This window comes from Gambusia affinis, linkage group LG14, assembly GCF_019740435.1.
Source record: "Gambusia affinis linkage group LG14, SWU_Gaff_1.0, whole genome shotgun sequence".
NCBI classification, from domain to species: Eukaryota; Metazoa; Chordata; class Actinopteri; order Cyprinodontiformes; family Poeciliidae; genus Gambusia; species Gambusia affinis.
The window spans coordinates 7,744,834-7,765,255 of NC_057881.1; the positions used below are offsets into that span (position 1 = coordinate 7,744,834).

Consider the following 20,422-nt stretch of genomic DNA (forward strand, 5'->3'; position numbering starts at 1 on the left):
TGGAAAAGATTGACAGCGTACTTTGTTGCTTATTTGTTTTTTCTCGTGTTATTGACGGTGAATTCACTCCTCCTTGTTAACGTTTTTTCCAGGTGGACTTTGCTTTCACAGTCTGGCAGAGTTTTCCGGAGCGGATCGTGGGTTATCCGGCCCGCAGCCACTTCTGGGACAGTAACAAGGAGCGCTGGGGCTACACCTCCAAATGGACCAACGACTACTCTATGGTTCTGACCGGCGCCGCCATGTTCCACAGGTACGGCTCTCACACTCTGCTCTCGTTAAGTAGGCATAAATAAATGTGACATATATCAAGTAATATAAATGGGAATGTCTACAGATGAAGGAGGCTTTTCCAAAGGAAGACGTTTCTCAAAAGCCGCATTTGATTGGACGAAATTAACGTCCGTCATTCGACGTTTTCTTTTATTAAATATGCCGAGTGTACTTCTATGGATTCGGACTTTTTATCATTTGTTATTTTTCGTTGTTTTAACCCAGGATATCAGAAGACTTCAGGGTTGGTTACACTTAGATAGATAAATGGCAAACAAGTTGCGTTAGCTGGCCCGACATTAGCAGCGCCTCCATAACGTCTCCTCCCTCCTCTCTTAATAGAACGTCCGGTTATATTTCAAAATAAGAGCATCAACATAAATCTGTTTTAATGGCTAACGATAGTGATTTTCAAGAAACATTGATACCTTGCTTTATAAAAATCAAGACAGTCACCCGTTTGCTTACTCGAATAATGTAAAACTCTATCAGAAGACTTTGTGTTATTGTTCCACTTAGATGTAATAACGACAGATTGTGTTAGGCGGTCAGACGTTAGCAGCGTCTCCATAACTACTTCTTCCGCCTCTCTTAACAGGGTACATCCGATTACATTTCAAAATAAGAGCATCAATATAAATCCGCAGTTTTAATAGCTAACGGTAGTGATTTCTCAGAAATTAGTAGGGAGAGGAAAATGTTGATACCTTTTTATTACAATAAAAGCAAAAGCCGTTATTGTTACTGAAATAATGTGAAACTTAAATAGGTAGTTAAAAACTACTAAAAATATATTATAAACACAAAAATTTACTTACATTGGTTTTTAAGAGAAATACATTGTACCCATAGCTTCTTTTTTTCTTGTTCAACTTTTTAAAACAGTCATTATAGATGATTTCTGCAAGTTTCTGAAATATTTCTGCTGCTGGAAGTAGCCAGTCAATCTTTAGCCAGTCTTTAGAAACGCCCACTTTGAGTCTGCAGAGAACCCCCTCTAGCTCGTCTCCGTTTTGATGGAGCGCTTTGAAGCAGTGATCTGCAGTTCATAAAGTAGATGTGATGTTCAGTGGAGCACAGCCTCAGGAAACCAGGGGTTTGACACCGACTACGTTTTAGAATAAAAGTCGATTTGTCTTGAACGCAGAGCTCTGTAGCTCCTACATGAGGCTCAGCTGATGTCCTGTCAGCTTTAATATGTTAGGAGGACGCCAGAGAGTCAGCACCGCCCAGCGCCTAATCACTCCTAATATGGCTCTCATAACGCTGGAGTAGAAGCATCATTCAGGAAATATAATATGGAAAACACTGGTCTCTCCACTTACTCCCTGTCCTGTTCTCTAAAAGTGTTTTCTAGTCATCTATCCCTTCATCCTTCCATCCATCATCCCAGGTTAGCTCCCATCACTCTGTTGCTGAACAGTTGTTATAAATTGTCCCAGAAGTTATTGTGATAAATAATAATATTGTTTTGAGACCATTTTCAAGTAATTTAAAAATAACAGCAAAATAATGCAAGTACACTTTCTCAAATATCAATAAACTGTAAAATCTTACAAACATTTAACTCTTGAACTGGAAGACATTTTAAATATCCAAAATAAATAAACAAAACAATTGAAAGAGATAAAAAGGAAACTGAATTCATCCGTCTTGTTCTCTTTGCCAAAACATAAAATCTTGCCAACTAATTTTGTGATTCCTGTGAAAATATGTTATCACCACTGAAAAAGGATAAAATTAACTTACAAGTAACTTTTAAACAAGATGTAGGAGCTCGTTTTAAGTCAGTCATTTCTTAATATAGATAAAAAGTAACTGTTTCCACTGGCCGATTATTTCACTTATAACAAGACAATTTTTTGTCAATATTAAGGAAATATTGATTTTAAACAATCTATTATTTCTTGCTGAAAAGTTACTTATAATTTTTGTTTTATTTCAAGTGTACCAGGATATTTACTTTATAATCTAGACCAACTTTACTTGGTAAGATTTTGTATTTTTGTAACACTTTGACTTAAGGAATGCCATGGTATTCCATTTTAGGCTAAGGATATTTATTTTGTTATTCTAAAAGGAATTTAATTATTTATTTGCATCTTTAATGCATTTCTAATATTGGGTTTACTCAAATAAGAGTAGAATTACTTCAGCATATTTTTACTTTCAAGTAAGAGTAAAAAAAGTATTTGGTAAAAAGTCTGCTCAAATACTGGGTAACTGTTGAAATTATCAATAATTCAATATTTAAAAATTGTATAATCACACAGACCAAAATATAAAGTTGAGTGGAAATTTTGGCATTTTAATTATCAAAATGAAAATATATATAAATAACATAATTAAAAAATCAGGCAAAATACATATTTTTTATCTGTTTCAAAAAGTACAGGTAAAAAGTCTGTTTTAACTGTTGAAATTATCAATAATTTGTTCTCAATTACTCACAGTAAGAATTAGTGATAATAAAATGACTCAAGTAATAAATAACTAGTCACCAAAAGTTGAGTGGAAATTTTGGCATTTTAATTATCAAAATGAAAATATATATAAATAACATAATTAAAAAATCAGGCAAAATACATATTTTTTATCTGTTTCAATATAAAACTTGTGAAACTTTAACAAAAACTACAGGTTTATGTGTTTCTGGTGGTTATAATAAATTTGTTCTTCGTTCAGTGAAGTTACTCACAGTATCCAGAGAGTAGTGATACTTCATAATAAATGACTCAAGTAAAAGTAAATGTAACTAGTTACTACCAAACTCGGCTTTAGAGGCTAAATGAAGCTAAACATACCAATTTTTAAAATCTGATTAATCATTTCTAGCAGTCATATTTAAATCCCAAATAGACTAACTGTTCTGTAATCTCAGCTAATCCAGCTCCTGTCTCTTAGGTATTACCACTTCCTGTACACCCACTACCTGCCCAGCAGCATGAAGAACATGGTGGACCAGCTGGCCAACTGCGAGGACATCCTGATGAACTTCCTGGTGTCGGCCGTCACCAAGCTGCCGCCCATTAAGATCACACAGAAGAAGCAGTACAAGGAGACCATGATGGGGCAGGTGAGGAAGACCAAAAAGTAACTTTATTATTGTTACTAAACACCAAAAAGTAACTTTATTATTGTTACTAAACACCAAAAGTAACTTTATTATTGTTACTAAACACCAAAAGTAACTTTATTATTGTTACTAAACACCAAAAGTAACTTTATTATTGTTACTAAACACCAAAAGTAACTTTATTATTGTTATTAAACACCAAAAGTAACTTTATTATTGTTACTAAACACCAAAAGTAACTTTATTATTGTTATTAAACACCAAAAGTAACTTTATTATTGTTACTAAACACCAAAAGTAACTTTATTATTGTTACTAAACACCAAAAGTAACTTTATTATTGTTACTAAACACCAAAAGTAACTTTATTATTGTTACTAAACACCAAAAGTAACTTTATTATTGTTACTAAACACCAAAAGTAACTTTATTATTGTTACTAAACACCAAAAGTAACTTTATTATTGTTACTAAACACCAAAAGTAACTATTATTGTTACTAAACACCAAAAGTAACTTTATTATTGTTACTAAACACCAAAAGTAACTTTATTATTGTTACTAAACGCCAAAAGTAACTTTATTATTGTTACTAAACACCAAAAGTAACTTTATTATTGTTACTAAACACCAAACGTAACTTTATTATTGTTACTAAACACCAAAAGTAACTTTATTATTGTTACTAAACACCAAACGTAACTTTATTATTGTTACTAAACACCAAAAGTAACTATTATTGTTACTAAACACCAAAAGTAACTTTATTATTGTTACTAAACACCAAAAGTAACTTTATTATTAGTAATGCAGTAAATCGTGAAGCTTGTAGCGTTGGACCAGAACCTGAGTTATTATTTTGATTTTCTTCCTTCTTCTGAGCCGTGACTCATCTTGCAGCCATTGTTTCCTTTGAGCTGCAGCCAGCTCTCCCTGCTTCTCAACAGCCTGATTTATAACGCTGTACTTTAGCGAGGCCCCTGGGGGCCGCAGGACGAAAGCTCAGAAACAAGGGAAACGACGTCCAGATTCCCAAAAACACGAAGCAGCTGATGATTGATGGCGACGTTTGTTGCTCCTCTGATGGTTTTCCCGTCTCTGCAGACGGAGTCTGAATCTGAAGTTGAAATGTTAGACGAATTGTTCCAGAGAAATGAAACAGAAGAGGCCGACTGCTTTCATTCATAAAATTAGAGATCGTCATCATGGATCCAACATGATTTAGTAGATCTGAACCATTAGCTTTAATTGCTGTTTGTTCAGTATTTAAAGCGTTTTTATCCATCTGTCCTTCATTTCCTGACAGGATTCCCACGTTTTTCATTTTTAAATCTCATACTCCTCCGTCTGTCTAAGTCTCAATAATCTGCACTGTTTAGATAAAGCAAGTTTATTTATTTAGCAACATCATACACAAATACTTCAGATAACATCAAAATATAAACATAAAAGGAACAAATATTTCAAATAGCTCATTAATCAGATCCTTTGATGAAAAGCTTCTGTAAATAAAAATGTTTCCCGACACACAAAAACACAACAGAGGGAAAAAACATATTTAAGCCTCAGGAGCGACCAAACTGAAAAGACTGAGACTGTATTCCAGAAATGATGGAAAATGAGGAAGTTTGCTGTGTTTGTAGCTTCAGCCGTTGTTTACGTCCTGATTTAACGCCTCGGGCTTCTTCTGCTGCAGAATTATGAGGAAAAAGTTGGAAAAGTTGCAACATGTCCAGTTTATAACAAATTAGATTTATTGTGGAGGTTAAAAAATCACAACTGGGACATTCAGACACATGAAAGTCAGATCTGGGTTACATTTACCTAAATGCTGAGTAAGTAGATCTCTGAAAACCTGCATTATTTTAAGTCATATTTTATATAAGATGTATTTTAATAACTGAAGGTATTGTAATTACTGTGTCCCGTTATTATTTACAATTGTCATTACAGGGTCACCCGGTGGTCGGGTGTTAGTCATTCATCCAGCGGTCTGCCGTGTTTTTGAGTTAAAACATATTTAAAGTTCACAGGAAATTTGAAAATATTACTTGATAATTGTGTGTTATTGGAAGATTAACACCTGAACACCAATTATAAAGTCTTTAAAAAAAAGTAAACATTTTAAAAAGACTTAAGTAATGCTTAGCCTGGTGGGGCACAAGTCAATCCTGGTGGCCCTCCAGGCTTATAATACACTCAGGAAAACCCTGCATTATATTATTATTATTATTATTATTATTAGTTGTTTTTTTTCTTATGAGTTATTTTGTAACCATTTTGTTTTGTAATGTAATTATTTTATTGGCTCTTTAGCCCAGTATACTGAACAGGAACATGAATATTACAACATGGTTTTAATTACATATTTTTGATAATTGATTTGGTAAGTCATCTGTTTTATTAAATTGAGATAAGAGGTTGGATTTAATAAATGTTCACTTCAGAGAGAAAAGTAGTAAACTAATCATTTTGTTCTTGGATTCTCTGTCCTACTGATTGCTCATTTTGTTTTTAAAAACTGGTTTGAAATAAATAAATTTAGCTACAAAACGTCCCGATGTGCCTGGTAAACATAAGAGTGGAACCTAAAGAAGACGTTGGGTTTTAAATGTGTGTTTTCTCCTGCAGTCTTCACGGGCGTCTCGCTGGGCCGACCCGGACCACTTCGCCCAGCGGCAGACCTGCATGAACAAGTTCGCCAGCTGGTTTGGCGCCATGCCGCTCGTCCACTCCCAGATGAGGCTGGACCCCGTGCTCTTCAAGGACCAGGTCTCCATCCTCCGCAAAAAATACAGGGACATCGAGAGGCTCTGACAGGACCGCCGCCCCCTCGGGGGAGACTCCACGCAGGGGGAGGCGCGCGACAGAGACTCCGTGGAGAGCCGGAGGAGCAGCCGGACCACGGCCGGATGGACGGGGAGAGACGGCGCTCTGTCTTCCACTCAGCACATCGCCAATGACCACAGCGCCGCCGCCGCCGCTGCTCCCCGGACCTGATCCGGACGAAACTGAAACAATGCAAACAGAGACACAAACAGAACTGGATGTTTCACACGGCGCGCACTACTGACGACAAAACACAAAAAGAAACTGTGGGTTAGAATATTTTTTTTGTACGAGGAAAAACCCTGGAGGACGTCGACTTTCCTGCTTTCTCCGCACATGTGCAGGATGGTAGAGAGGGGAGGGGCGTTTGAGTTCCTCATCCGCATCAGGACATGAAACCGGACCCGACAGAGAGATCCGACTCCTGTAGGTTGAAGCTGTTCGCACACAGAGCTTTGGTTTAGTTTGCTGGTGTTCTCCCGACACCGGAGAGACGGTTCCCATCACCGGTTCTTCAAATTAAATTAAACTGATTTCAAAGATATTAATAAGTGGATCCAGAGGTCATCAAAGGTCAACAAACCTGGAAACTGAAGGTCAATAACAAAGCATGTTTTTTTTCTTATTTTTCCATACAGTGGTTAGACCAGCTGAACAAATGTGCTGGAGTTCCATTTTGGTTGCTAGGTGACGGGGCAGCGTCTGCATTCCGTAGGGTTTAAAAACTGTTCAATTTGATTTTTTAAAGTGCTTTGGCTGATATTAGAAGCAGTAAAAATTCTGATGGAAGTAGAAAAAGTGAATTTTGCATAATTATCAACAAAACTGCTAAAAGTTGCACCATGTTTGTGCAGCTAAAGATGGCCGCACATTTGATTGATACCAAATTAGCTTTTGTTTTTTTTTAAATACCTTGAATGACCTCTGGAAATATTAATCTCTTTAAAATGATAGCGGCTCAAATGTTTTACACCAATTTATTTTGATTTGACGGTGAGGAATCGGGCCCGGCTCGGTTCCATCCGGCCCTCCGGTTCCTCCATGTTGTCTCCCAACAGCAGGCTGGGACGTCGTCTCATTTCATGACCCATTTTCCTCTCTTCTCCGTCTCTCCGATCGCCGGCTGCTCACAGCGGAGAACAAACCCAAACCTTTTCTTGCATGAACACGATCCTAATGGAGTAAAGATGAATTTTTCATTCGACCGCCATCTTTTCTGTTTTTAATCAGCGCCATTCTGACCTCGCCGTCTGCCTTCGTTGTTTACTGCACATCACGCTGCCTAAACGCTCGTTTTCACGCATCGCTGCCATTTTTCTTTTTGTTTCCCCTCCACATATCAGACGACGTCGGTAGTTTAATTGATTAAAACGTTTTCTCCTCATTCGTCAGGCCTCAGTTAGGAGAGAAGAGCTGGTGATGAAGCATCATGTGTGACCCGCAAACCTTCACCTGAAGACTCGGTTCTGTTGGGTTCGATGAACAATAGTCACATTTTATCCGATTCTTTTTTATTTCATCGATGCAACAGCCTTTTTTTTTTTTTTTCTTTTTTTTTTACAACTTTCAGCATATCATTTCATTGTTTTATACCGTTGTTTTTACTTGTTTTATCTGTTTAATCCGGAGTGTTGGGCCGTTAAGCAGAATCTGGGTTCAACGTACATCTGGTTCTGGTTTCATCTGATACGTCTGGATCCGGATCAAGTCTTAAATGTCTCAAGAGAATTGCAACCAGAACAAACAGTGCCTTGTGAAAGTATCAGCCGGCTTTCATGTGTTTTATATGACCAAACACAAAGTAGTACATAATTTTAAAGTTTAAAACAGATGCCTGAACAGTTGAGTAATCTGAAAAGTGTGGCATGTTTTTTTATTTATTTATTTTTTAAAGTTTAATCAGACACACTGAATCACCTCTGACTGTAAGCCTGTTGGGCTTTAATTTCTACCAACCTTGCACATCTAGAGCTTCCCTCTCAATGCTGAACAGAAGTAACCCCACAGCATGATACTGCCGTCGCCATGTTTTACAATTGTAGCTGAAAACGTTGAATTATGGCCTCATATGAGCAGAAGACATTCTTCCTGTCGCATTCGGCAGATTTTTTGTGGCTTGCAAACAGATTCTTCGTCACCATAATGAGCCTCAAATTTAAACTTTAAAGCAGGAAGTAGAACATAAGCCACACCCACTTTATATTTCTGACCAATCACACCATATTTATTGAAAACTATGTAAGGCTCTCCACATCTTCACTCCCTACCCACATTTACGTTTAAATTAAATCAAAATACAGGCGGACTAGTTACTAATTATCTGACGTCTGAAGGAAACTTTATTCAGGCATGCGCACTTATGCCGCACTTATAAGATTTTCTATTTAATAAATAATTTAGAAACACGAATAATTGTTTGAATGTGTAGTAGCTATTTGAACTTCTACAAGACATTACAGCTACAACTATTGGCATTAATATCTTAATTTATTGAATTGTAAGTTTTTATGCATATTTTGACTCAATTGTAATGAATGAAAAACCTCATTCTGCAAAAAAAGCCTTTGTCACAGCTAACCATTTCCACATACTGTCAGAGTTTAACATGTTGACATACACTTTGGCTGCTAGCTAGTGTTAGCCACTGTTCTAAAATTAGCATTTTAGCTCATTTTAGCTTTTATACGAGCTAATGTGAATATGTTACTTTAGGTCAACACGCTACTGTTAGCCTACATGCTATCATTGTAGCTCTTTCACACTAGATAAATTACTCTGAAATACAATAGTTAGCAACTCAACTGTTAGCATATTAGCTAAAAACACTTGCACATAATGCACTGCTCTGACTTCACTATTAACTTTAGCTCAACGGTAGCACCACAATAGTTGGTGGTACCATTATAAGTACTACTTATTGCTACTTTGTAGCTGTTTAACAGCAATCACAATACCACAAATACATATTTTTAAAAATATACTAAACATTTATATACGCTGTTCAGGACAGCAGTCCAGGGTTTCCCCAGAAAAGCTCTGAGTTCTGGGTTCCAGCAGCCCGTCGTGTTTTTGAGTTGAAATTCGAAAATATCACTTGGTAATTATGTTATTGGAAGATTGAAGATTAACTCCAACTATAAAGTTTTTTAAAAACGGCAGTCATTAAAAAAAACTGTAATAAATAATGCTTAGCCTGGTGACCCGCCAGGCTTAAAATACACTGAGGGAAACCCTGCAGTCGCATAAAGAAGTGTTTTATATCACTGAACTGATCACACTAACTGCACTTAATCATGTTTTCAAATGTATCGATACTCCCATTGAGCAGACAGTGGAGGAAATTGTAAACCTAAATTCAGTTTTAAGGGTTTTAAACTTCAGTAATTGGAATTTATTGTGAGAATAAATCAAATTTCTTAACACAATAAATGAGCAACGTTCTGCACCGATTTCTAAACGTTGTCTTAAAGTTTTCCTCATGATTTTTTGTATAATTAGCTTTTAGCAGGACATTTCACAGTCATGAGCTACTTTGTGTTGGTTTATCATCCGATCCCATTGAACGATGACGGGATACTTTTCCAAAGCACTGTGTTGGACCTGAGCACATCAACCCTGAGCCTCTGAGGGCAGCAGCTGATGTTTGTTCGGTTTGTTTCCTCCTCGCTGAGCACGTCGGTCCGTTTCATCCGTCACACACAAACGGGAAACTTTCAGACTCTAATCTCACAAAAGCATCTCCGCTACTCTAGATTTGGGCCGTCTCGGCTCTCCGCGGGAGTCGAATCACGAAGTCCCGGCACGGATTCGGAGGCAGCTGGGTTGCTCCAGATGGTTCATTACGGTAATGGTTCTGATCCGAGTGTGACGAAGCAAAGTGAGGGGAAAACTCCTCATCGTTTCAGAGAGTTCTGCTGCAGCGTCTGGGTTTTATTTTTATCTTTCTGTTCAGAACCGGACTGTTCCTGATTTGTGCCTTTTATCAACGGGATCCCAAACTTTTACACAACGGAGTCGCAGCTTTACTCACAAACACACACAGCCGTATTGTTTTCCTGTTGGGCACCGTTACCGTGGTGACGGTGTGCGGCAGCTTCCTGTTGATGCGTGAGGGAATCGGTGAAGCCTGGCTGTCCTGATGCCTTTCCTCCCTGTAACTAAGAGAAGACTTTTATAGAGGCTGCAAATTAAATAGATAAATGACCATTTTGTAAGAATGATTTATAATAAAAAATAAACTCATATTTGATTATAGCCGAGTGTCTCAGTTTGTTTCTGATCGATCAGTAGAGCCCAGAGCCGGGTAGCAACTACTTACATTTACTCAGTTACATTTACTTCAGTAACGCTTTTGGAGAAAAAAAAAAAAAGTACTTTAAGATGTATTTTTACTTTTACTTGAGTAATTTTTTATGATGCGTCTCAACTCGAAAAGCAAACATGTTGAAGCTGCAGGATTTTTAATGAAAGAAACTGATTGGGAATAATTTTGAGGTTTTTTTCTTTTGCCTGATCTATTTATTTATTTATTTATTACGTTTATATGAACTACTGTAATTTTCATCCTTAAAATGCTAAAAGTTCCTCTTAACTTTACATTTCAGTCCGTCTGAGTCTCTAGTTTAAACGATTAATAAATTCATCAGTTACTCGGTACTTCAGCTGACTTTTTACCAAACACTTTTTACATTTACTAGAGTTAATTTATGTTGAAGTCATGCTACTCTTCAATAGTAGCACAGTTTTTATTTCTCTTCTCACTGAGCGATATTTTTAAAATTACTTTATTAATCCCAAAGGGAGATTAAATGTTGTAATTGAATAACTCAGATTCTTTTGGATTGGTGAGGGATGTTTGCAGGAATCAAACCAATTCCAGTTTTCTTGTGAAGTTATGCTTTGGCATCAGTTTTACAAATACAAAATATTTAATCTTTCAACACTTCAAAATGTTTATCAGTAGCAGAACTTTAAAACAATTATTTCAAATCAGAACTGCTCACATCAGATCTTCATTACTCAAAGCTTTGCTCTCAAAACATCTTTTTTCCTCATTTTTCTAAGAATTTCTCAAATTCTGGCATGATTGTATCTTTATTCTGCTAATATGACTTTATTCTAGCAATTGCAACTACAACAAAACAATCTGCCACCAAAAATCGATTTGCTCCTGCTGATTTCTGCCTTATTGGATCTTTTAGTGTAAACCTGAAAGAACCAAACATTTCCAGATAATCTGCAGAGAAACATCACAAACTCAGTCGATAAAAGCTTTTCTCTCTCAGTAACGACGGTCCTTCGTATCAAACACACCGGCAGAATCTGCAAAGGCAAAGACTTACAGATCGATGAAGTCACGTGAGTGAAAAGTAGTTTAAAGTAGCCGTAGTGTGTAAAGAATAAAGTCGGAAAACATTCAAAATAATACAAGAAAAAAGTCGGAATAATGTGAGAATGAAGTCAAATTAATACGACGAACGTCGCAATACTTGGTCATAATTTTGAGATTATGACTCAGATTCTTATGAGAATAAAGTTGTAATAATATGAGAAAAAAGTCAAATTAGTAGAAGACAAAATGTTGTAATAAAACAACAACAAAGTCACAATACTTAGTTATAATAAAGTCGTAGTAAAATGAGAATAATGCTAATATTACAATAAAAACTCATACTATTACCAGAGTACTCAAAAAGTACAAGAATAAAATCATAAGTCAAAATAATACAGGAATAAAGTAATAAGAAAATGAAGTTATTTGTCTTTATGCTGGTAATTTTATAACCCCAATGCTTTTTCAAAAAAATAGAAAAATTATAATAAAATCTTCAGTCTAAGGTTGTAATATTACGAGAACTCAGTTCTACAATCCTTAAAAAGAAACTCGGAGAAAAACAAAAGTCCTGCTGAGCCTGAAAGCTCCACACGATCAGAACCTCGATCCGCTTTGAACAACAAAAAGGCTTTTTAAACTGGGAAATAAAGTGACATTTCAGCTCTGAAGAACAGAAGGATTAGCTGTGGAAATGTACCAACCTGTTAGAAGCTGCCAGCAGGTGACTTTCAGGTGAAGTGGCGATGTTTATTAATGAGAGCAGCACTTTTAAATTAGGACTTCCTTTGATGGAGCTTGTTGGAAATTCAAATTAAAAAAGCCGGCGCTCTCTGCAGGTTCGCTGCAGCACAGGAACCGGCTCCTCATGCAGCGCCGCAATCTTGCAACACTGACAGAAGAATTACAATTATCTCAGTGATTTACAGACTTTTAAATACGCAGCGTAAAAATGTTTACATCTGTTTCTCACGGTGAACCAAAGATCAGAGCCTCAAACCTTTCAATCATGCTTCATTTCGTCTCTGGAGAACAGGTGATTTTTCAGCCCAAAACTCCCACCTACACAGGAGTGATTCTCAAAAAGAAAAAAAAAAGAAAAGTAACAAAAAAACCATCTGAAAAATGTTTTATTTATGATTTTGTGCTTCCATTTTGTTTGGTCTCTACTCCCTCTACAAATTGGCAATAAATTAATGGTTTTTTGGTGTCTGGAAAATGAGTCATTAAACAAAAAAAAAAAAACACACACATGGAGGGCCACTTTGCCGTTGCCTAGCAACCCAACTGAGTTCCACCTGTCGCCTAGCAACCCCAGTGAATGCTGAGAAATGGCCGATGGAAAAGACAAACTACTTTGTTGTTGATTTACCATCCAGAAACCATTTGCTGCATTTATCAAGATTTTTTCGCCTGAAGGAGAGATGAGCAAAAATAGGAAATAAATCTCCAAAACTTATAAAACATTCAACAGCATTTTTGTTAGAATGACTTCAAACAAACAAAGAAAACAAACAGCGACTTCTTATGTCTGAAATCTGAAAGGTTTATAGTTGAGCAGAGGATTTAACAGAGTGGTCAGACTGGGCCACAGTGAAGCACTGATGAGTTTACACTGAATCCAGAAGCGATGATTAGCTGTAACTGTAAAGGTTTAGCCACAGTGAGTCCCACGTCCTTCAACTCACAGTCCAATTATCTTCAAACTTCAGTCTGGAGGAAGTACAGTCTGATTAAATACGTCTATAATTTTTTCATTTAGCCTGCAGCTACATAAAACATATTTGATATTTAGGTTAAATAAATCTGATTATTAATCATCGAGGTAGACAGAACTGTCTCTGCCGTCCAGCCCTTCGTCCCTCGTTCTTCTTCTGTGGTTTCCAACACGCTGATATTGCCAGAGTTCCCGTTTCTCATGTAAAGTGCGGTCTGTCCAGTTAGCAACCTGCAGGTCTGCGACCTCAGCGAGATTGGATCGGCGTGTTCAGCTGCGGACGGCCAGCATGGAGTTGATCTCCCAGATGAGGTTCCGCAGTTGGTCCATGATCTGCTTCAGCTGCTGGTTCTTCTGCTTCAGCTTCTGCAGGAAATGCATCATGACACCAGAACAAAACTGAGCAAACCATCAACATTTAGAAACTTACACTGCAAAAAAACACAAAATCTTACAAAGTAGTCTGCTTTAGTTGCTAATACAAATACCTCAGTACACTGGGCACGCTTTTGAGCGGGCACGCTTTTGAGCGGCTAGCGCACGCATCGCTAGCCGCACGATTTGAGCGGCTAGCGCGGCACGTTTTGAGCGGCTAGCGCGGCACGATTTGAGCGGCTAGCGCGGCACGATTTGAGCGGCTAGCGCGGCACGTTTTGAGCGGCTAGCGCGGCACGATTTGAGCGGCTAGCGCGGCACGTTTTGAAGCATTTTGAGCGGCTAGCGCGGCATCGTTGAGGAGTCCGAAGCTAAGGGGTCTCCTCTCAACGCCATCTGATGTCAATCATCTGCATTCAAGCTGCACAAGCAACAAATTTGAACTATCTGACGCATTTTGATGCCTGAAACACATTCGGACTAAAACTGACTGAATTAGACAAACAAAAAGTCAAAACACAATAAACCAGAATGAAAAACCATTATAACTCTGGTTAATACTCTGTACTGCACACCAAGATGGAGGATTGTTTGATTGATTAATTAGTGGAGGGACTTGGGGTTTCCTAATGACTCCTGGCTGAAGGTGAAACAGTAAACACCGTCCACAAAGAGACTTTTAAACTTCAGGTATTCACAACAACAAACCAAGCCTTCCCACATCATCACTGGAAACCTAATCAGGATGACATCAGAGGAGCAAACGAGCTCACCTCCAGTCAGGGCTTTGTCCCCCGGTTTTCTCTGAATGCTTTCCTGAAATCTCTGAGTCAACAGCTGCTGTGGACCCAAAGCTTTACGCACAAACTAATAATGGCTCCTTCACTGCCGCTGCAGCTGGAGACTCTGAACAATAAAATCAAGCACAGCTGCCAAGCGTGGGTTGCAATGGAGGAAAAAAATAAAATACCTCGAAACGTTTGGAGGTTTGGGCAAATTTAGCAGCGGCACATCAGAGAGGAAGAGGAGGAAGAGGAGGGAGCTCCTGTATCTGCAGTGCAGTGAAATCTATTAAGATTAAATCGTCTCGCTCTCTGTAACACTCCTTTAGCCATGACTAATTACCAGCCATTTTTGCGGCCCAGATAACACCTTGAGCGATCGATTTCACACGGCTCTGGTAATATCAGCTGTTTAGCTGATTGTCCTTGAAGATATTCCAGAGTTTGGAAAGCCTGCAGTCTCTTCCTCAGGGGGATTTCTAAACGCTTCTCGAGCTTCTTCACTTCTCAGAGACGTTCGCTTTGATTCTGGGCGCCTTCCTGCGCGACTGCCAGCGTGTATTTTACAGGATTTGCCTCATTACTCTAACAAGTGAGACCCGAAAAACCCCATTTCTCTCTGGTGCTCAGGTAATGCCGCCTCGTGTTTTCAGGAAGTTAGTAAACAAAGAACAGTGTCGTTTTTAATTGGGGTTGAAACGATTAATCGTATTGATCGTGATTAATCGTGATTAATCGGTTACTGAAAGAATAGTCAACTACTTTAGCAATCGATTAATCGTTAACTGTAGTACACAGACCCACAAAAACACATTTTCTGAATAAAAAAAAAAATATTTAGAGCATTAATTAAACCAAAACTGTACAAAAATAAACACATTTTCCATTTAGGATAAAAAATAAAAACTTTGAATGTAAACCTGTTATAATGCTTCTACTTTTAATAAGTTTGTAAACAAAGATTAATGTAGTTTTTAATAAGAGCTGAACAATTAATCGAATCAATCGTGATTAATCGATTATTAAAATTATCGCCAACTAATTAGTAATTGATCAATCATTAATTAGCGTTGTATATAGTTATATAGTTAAGGCCATTCGCTGCATATTTAGAGCAGTAATTAAGCCAAAACATTACAAAAAATACATACATTTAAGATATTTTATATTAAAAAAATCCACCTGTGTAAATAAAATTAGAATTTCTCAGACGCCATAGTTTCACCCAGTTTATATTCATTAAAGAAATGCCATGGTTTTGCATTTTAGGCAATAAAATGTTTATTTTCTTACATAAAAAGGAAGTTAATTAGTTTTTATTTGCATGTTTTATTTATAATACTATAAAAAAAAGGTTTGAAGTGGTTAAAGGAAAACTTTGTACCATTTCATCCAATTAATAGAATCATAAATAGGTTAATTGATTACTGAAATAATTTCTAGTTGCAGCTCTATTTTTAATATCTGCAGCATCAACTTCATTTTATGTTTCTCTAAAAGGAGACATGAAGCAGCAGATTTTTCAGGGCAGCTGCCTGGCATTTCGTGATACAAGAATAATTATCACAGAAATTATGCATCAACCTCAGGGAAATGCAGATTTCATTCATAACCTCATAATTAGTGCAACTCTAATCCTTCACACCTAGATATCCTGCAGATATCCTGCAGATATTCTGCATTCTCTGGTGTTTAGATGCATTTGCAGCTCTGCTCAGACATGCAGTGACCAGTCAACAACTCCTGGATCTACCGTCCGGTCTCTGCCTGACCTGCTGCACGCAGCAGAACTGCCTGCAGAGACAGCAAAGCGGCACAGTGACCCCAGCTGGAATGATTGGCGCGCTTACAGGCAGGTGCAGTCATGTGTGGAGGTAAGCATGTCTGCCTTCATGACCTGGTTTGTGATTTATTCTGGGCTCCGACGGTTGCAATAAAGCAGAAACACACAGCAAGCAACGAGTTCAGCAACCTGTCGCCGCAACTAGAACTGAACAACCTCAAATCAAGAACTGGATGAAGTATTTAATACGTCATGAAGGTGGACGGTTAATTGTATCATTTATCGTTTATCGTGATAAATTCTGATCGTTGTCAAAATAAAGTTAAACTGTCTATGTTCTCATGATGGTGAATTTTACGATTTTTTCCACTATTTGTCCAAAAGATGCACGATATATCGTCACTATCGGCCAATATTAGTGATAATTTAACATATCGTATCGGCCCTATAAATAAAACTGGGCCGATATGAACAACCAATATTTATGTTTGTTAGGTGTGACAAGCCAATAAAATATCCAGCTCTGGAAAAACGTGACACAATCGTTGTTGTGACAACGATCAATCAGAATTCTTACGATAAATTTATTACGATAAATTACAAACGATACAATAAATGACCTCCATGACCTATAAAATAGAGTAACAGACGAAGTTTTCTGCATGATTGTTTTAAAGATCTGCAGCTGATAAAAATTTGAAGATAATGTTGAAACATTAAGATTTTCTATTAAGTATAATTTGTAAAACATGATATAACTTCACGCAGCATTAGGGCCACTAAGAAAATAAAAATAACAGGAATAATAAATTATTAGGTGATTTTTTTACTTCATTCTTGTAATTTAACTTTATTTTATTCTTAGTTTGTCAACCACAAGACGCTCAACATTCCTCTTTTTTGTTATATTTTGTGTTGGAGATGTCGCCACTTCATTCTTCTAATATTACTACTTTATTATCGCAATTTGAAAAAAAAGTTGCCTGATTTTAGAGTTGAACTTAATTAAAAGTCCAAATCAATAAATGCTGTAAAACAAGATGGCCGCCCAGGCCGCACTGACATCTCTGAATTATGGAAACTATATGGTATAAATGGAAAAACTTTGAATTTAATTAAATAGTAAAAACTCATTAATCAATAAAAATCGCTGTAAAACATTTGAACAGAAGACGGTTGAGTAAGTTTTAACTTTTAGTTTGGACTGATAAACAACAATCTTCTAACATTTGGCTCATTTTTGTAAAGAATACATTTATATTTTCATGTAAAAGTTATACATAAACATGACAGTAGCTGTGTTTTGTTCTGTGGATCCGTTTCATGGATCCGTTTCCTGAGCAGAGAAAGCTCAGCTGCTGCAGCTGCGATTAGCGTTTTATCCCAGCAGCTCAGGTTCTGCATCTGTAAACTCACTAAACTCCATGTTACAACCCAAAAACAAAAAACAGCACACATTTGATCCACGTTGAGCCTAATTACCATGATTTCTGGTCATATCAGATTCATTGGCGCTCATAAATTAACGGTATAACTGAGTGTGACCCAAAAGGCGGACAGACGACTGGACCAGGGCGAGATCTGCTTTGTAAACCGAGGGAAGCTGAAAGTAAACCCAGCGGGCGTTTTACAAAGCAGGCCGGGCAAATCCAGGATTACTTTGACTTTGCTGACCAGACGAAACCCAAATCCCTCCGGCACCAGGTAGCTCAATCTGGTGAGGGAGAAACCCAACAACAGAAACTGGAAGTTCGCTTGAGCCAAAAACAAACAAAAACAAATAAAAGAAACAAAAGGTACCTGCACAATTGTTGGGTTTGTTTTTCTGCTAAATAAAAAATAGACCAGTGAATGAATATATATTTCCCAGAGAAAAGAAGAGTCAGATTGTGAGTTTGTGAAGAAGAAGTTTAAAATAGAGTGAAAACTTTATTGAAGAGAAATTAGACTCACAACAACTGATAAACAAAAACTTCATCAATGTTCATCACTCTTATGAAGTCATTCAGTAAAAAAATTACACTTTTAATGCAAAGTTACATTAAAAGAGTCTTCAGTCAGAGACTTCTTCAAGTTCACTGCAGTACAGACTGCTACAGGAGACCCTTCCTGCCAACAGTCATCACTAGGACCCCTCTTATTCAATATCTATATGCTCCCACTGGCTCAGGTTATAACAGGAAATAATATCAGCTACCATAACTATGCAGGTGACACACAGCTCTACTTTACAATGTGACCTTTGACCCCATCCAATCACTGAACAGATGCTTAGAACAGATAAATGTGTGGATGTGCCAAAACTTTCTCCAGCTAAACAAAAACAAAACTGAAGTTATTATTTTTGGACCTAAAGAGGAACGATCTAGAGTTATAGATCTAGAGTTATAGATCTAGAGTTATAGATCTAGAGTTATAGATCTAGAGTTATAGATCTAGAGTCAGTGCACAGCTTCAGTTATTACAACTAAAAATCAGCGATCAGCCCGAAACCTGGGAGTAGTGATGGACTCTGACCTGAACATTCAAAGCCACATAAAAACAGTTACAAAGACGGCCTTCTATCACCTGAAGAACATTTCTAGGATTAAAGGACTAATGTCTCAGCCATATCTAGAGAAACTCATCCATGCGTTTATCTTCAGTCGTATTGATTACTGTAACGGCGTCTTCACAGGTCTGTCCAACAAATCAATCAAACAGCTGCAGCTGATCCAGAATGCTGCTGCTCGTGTTCTCACTAAAACCAGGAAGATAGAGCACATAACACCAGTTTTAAAGTCTCTCCACTGGCTCCCTGTAGCTCAGAGAATAGACTTTAAAATACTGTTAGTTTATAAATCATTGAATGGTTTAGCACCACAATACATTAAAGATTTGCTGCTGTTGTATCAACCTTCCAGACCACTCAGGTCTTCTGGTTCTGGTTCTGCTCTGCATCCCCAGAACCAGAACCAAACGAGTAGAAGCAGCATTTAGCATCTATGCACCAAAAATCTGGAACAAACTTCCAGAAAACTGTAAAACAGCTGAAACACTGACTTCCTTTAAATCTCAACTAAAAACCCACTTGTTTAGAGTTGTATTCGAAACGTAATCAATTGCAAATTTATTGACGAAATCTGACTTGATGTTTTTAATGTTGATTCTATGTTGCATTGTATTTTTGTGTTTGATTTGGTGTAAAGCACTTTGAAATGCCTTGCTGCTGAAATGTGCTATACCAATAAAATTTGATTTGATCATAATAGTAAATACAAGAATTTAAATTTATATGAATTACAGCAACATTTAATTTCCCTCTGGGATCAATAAAGTATTTTTAATTATGGATGTATGGATGTATGGATCTGAAACTCAACTCCACGTTAAAACCTAAAACAAAGAAAAAAGAAACAGCACAAACTCTGATCTAAATTTTGTTAGATTTTATTATGTGATCTCCAAAAGTGAAACCAGGAGTTTCTATTCCGTGTTCGGAGCATTCCTGTGGTTTTCCTCCATCTGATTCGGATCAAAGCGGCCGAGTGGAGGAGGGGAGAGAAAGAAAATTAATTTTTCATAGAAAGTGCTACAGTAAGACTCTTGCTCTGGATCTCTGCTTGTGGTATCAGTTCAGATTTGGGCTCAGGCCACCAGAAGACGCTCTCTGACCCGAATCAATTAGTCACCAACGCCGTCGGCCCACTGGCACGCCATAAAAACCAGTAAACACAGTCAAATGTTGGCCATTAAAAAGCCGCCCCTCATCAGGCCTATTGAGCTTGATAACCACAATCTTTGCATGAATTAATTCAGCTGTAATGTCTTCACATTAAGGCTGATTGGAGAGGCTGTTCTGATCCATTACACATTACAGAAAATCAAAGTAATCTTGTTATAATATCGTTATATGAAGACATTTATCTTCTTTCCCGTCATTCAGCCGGTTTCATCACCGATTAAAAGGACGACTGGCGCTGTGAGAACATCGAGAGCTTTGCTTTCTGACGAAGGGGTTTGAGATAATGGCGAGAATCAGATTCTTCCTTCAAAATACTAACGGACGCTCACGGAAACACGGACGCTCACGGAAACACGGACGCTCTCGGAAACACGGACGCTCTCGGAAACACGGACGCTCTCGGAAACACGGACGCTCTCGGAAACACGGACGCTCTCGGAAACACGGACGCTCACGGAAACACGGACGCAGGGAGAGGAAGGAGGAAAAGCCTTCAGTCCGGATTCCCCGGTTAATCCGCGCCGTCGCTGG

General features: G+C 37.6%; 2 protein-coding genes across 5 annotated transcripts in view; one reads left to right on the forward strand and one right to left on the reverse strand.

Moving 5' to 3' along the window:
• Nucleotides 1-10,432, forward strand: part of ext1b (exostosin glycosyltransferase 1b) — a 158,451-nt gene extending 148,019 nt beyond the window's left edge. The window contains exons 9-11 of the mRNA XM_044139032.1: nucleotides 93-253; nucleotides 3,178-3,349; nucleotides 5,981-10,432. Of these exons, the coding sequence (XP_043994967.1) occupies nucleotides 93-253; nucleotides 3,178-3,349; nucleotides 5,981-6,166 (519 nt within the window). The 3' untranslated portion in view covers nucleotides 6,167-10,432. The remainder of the gene's footprint in view (nucleotides 1-92; nucleotides 254-3,177; nucleotides 3,350-5,980) is intronic.
• Nucleotides 10,433-13,035: 2,603 nt separating this feature from the next.
• The window catches only part of med30 (mediator complex subunit 30), a 45,424-nt gene continuing 38,037 nt past the window's right edge, over nucleotides 13,036-20,422 (reverse strand). For 3 of the 4 annotated variants that reach the window (XM_044139033.1, XM_044139035.1, XM_044139036.1), the window contains exon 5: nucleotides 13,036-13,593. In XM_044139033.1, the coding sequence (XP_043994968.1) occupies nucleotides 13,498-13,593 (96 nt within the window). In that variant the 3' untranslated portion in view covers nucleotides 13,036-13,497. Of the gene's footprint in view, nucleotides 13,594-19,608; nucleotides 19,672-20,422 lie in introns of those variants that run through there. The other variant, XM_044139037.1, reaches the window with a different exon arrangement.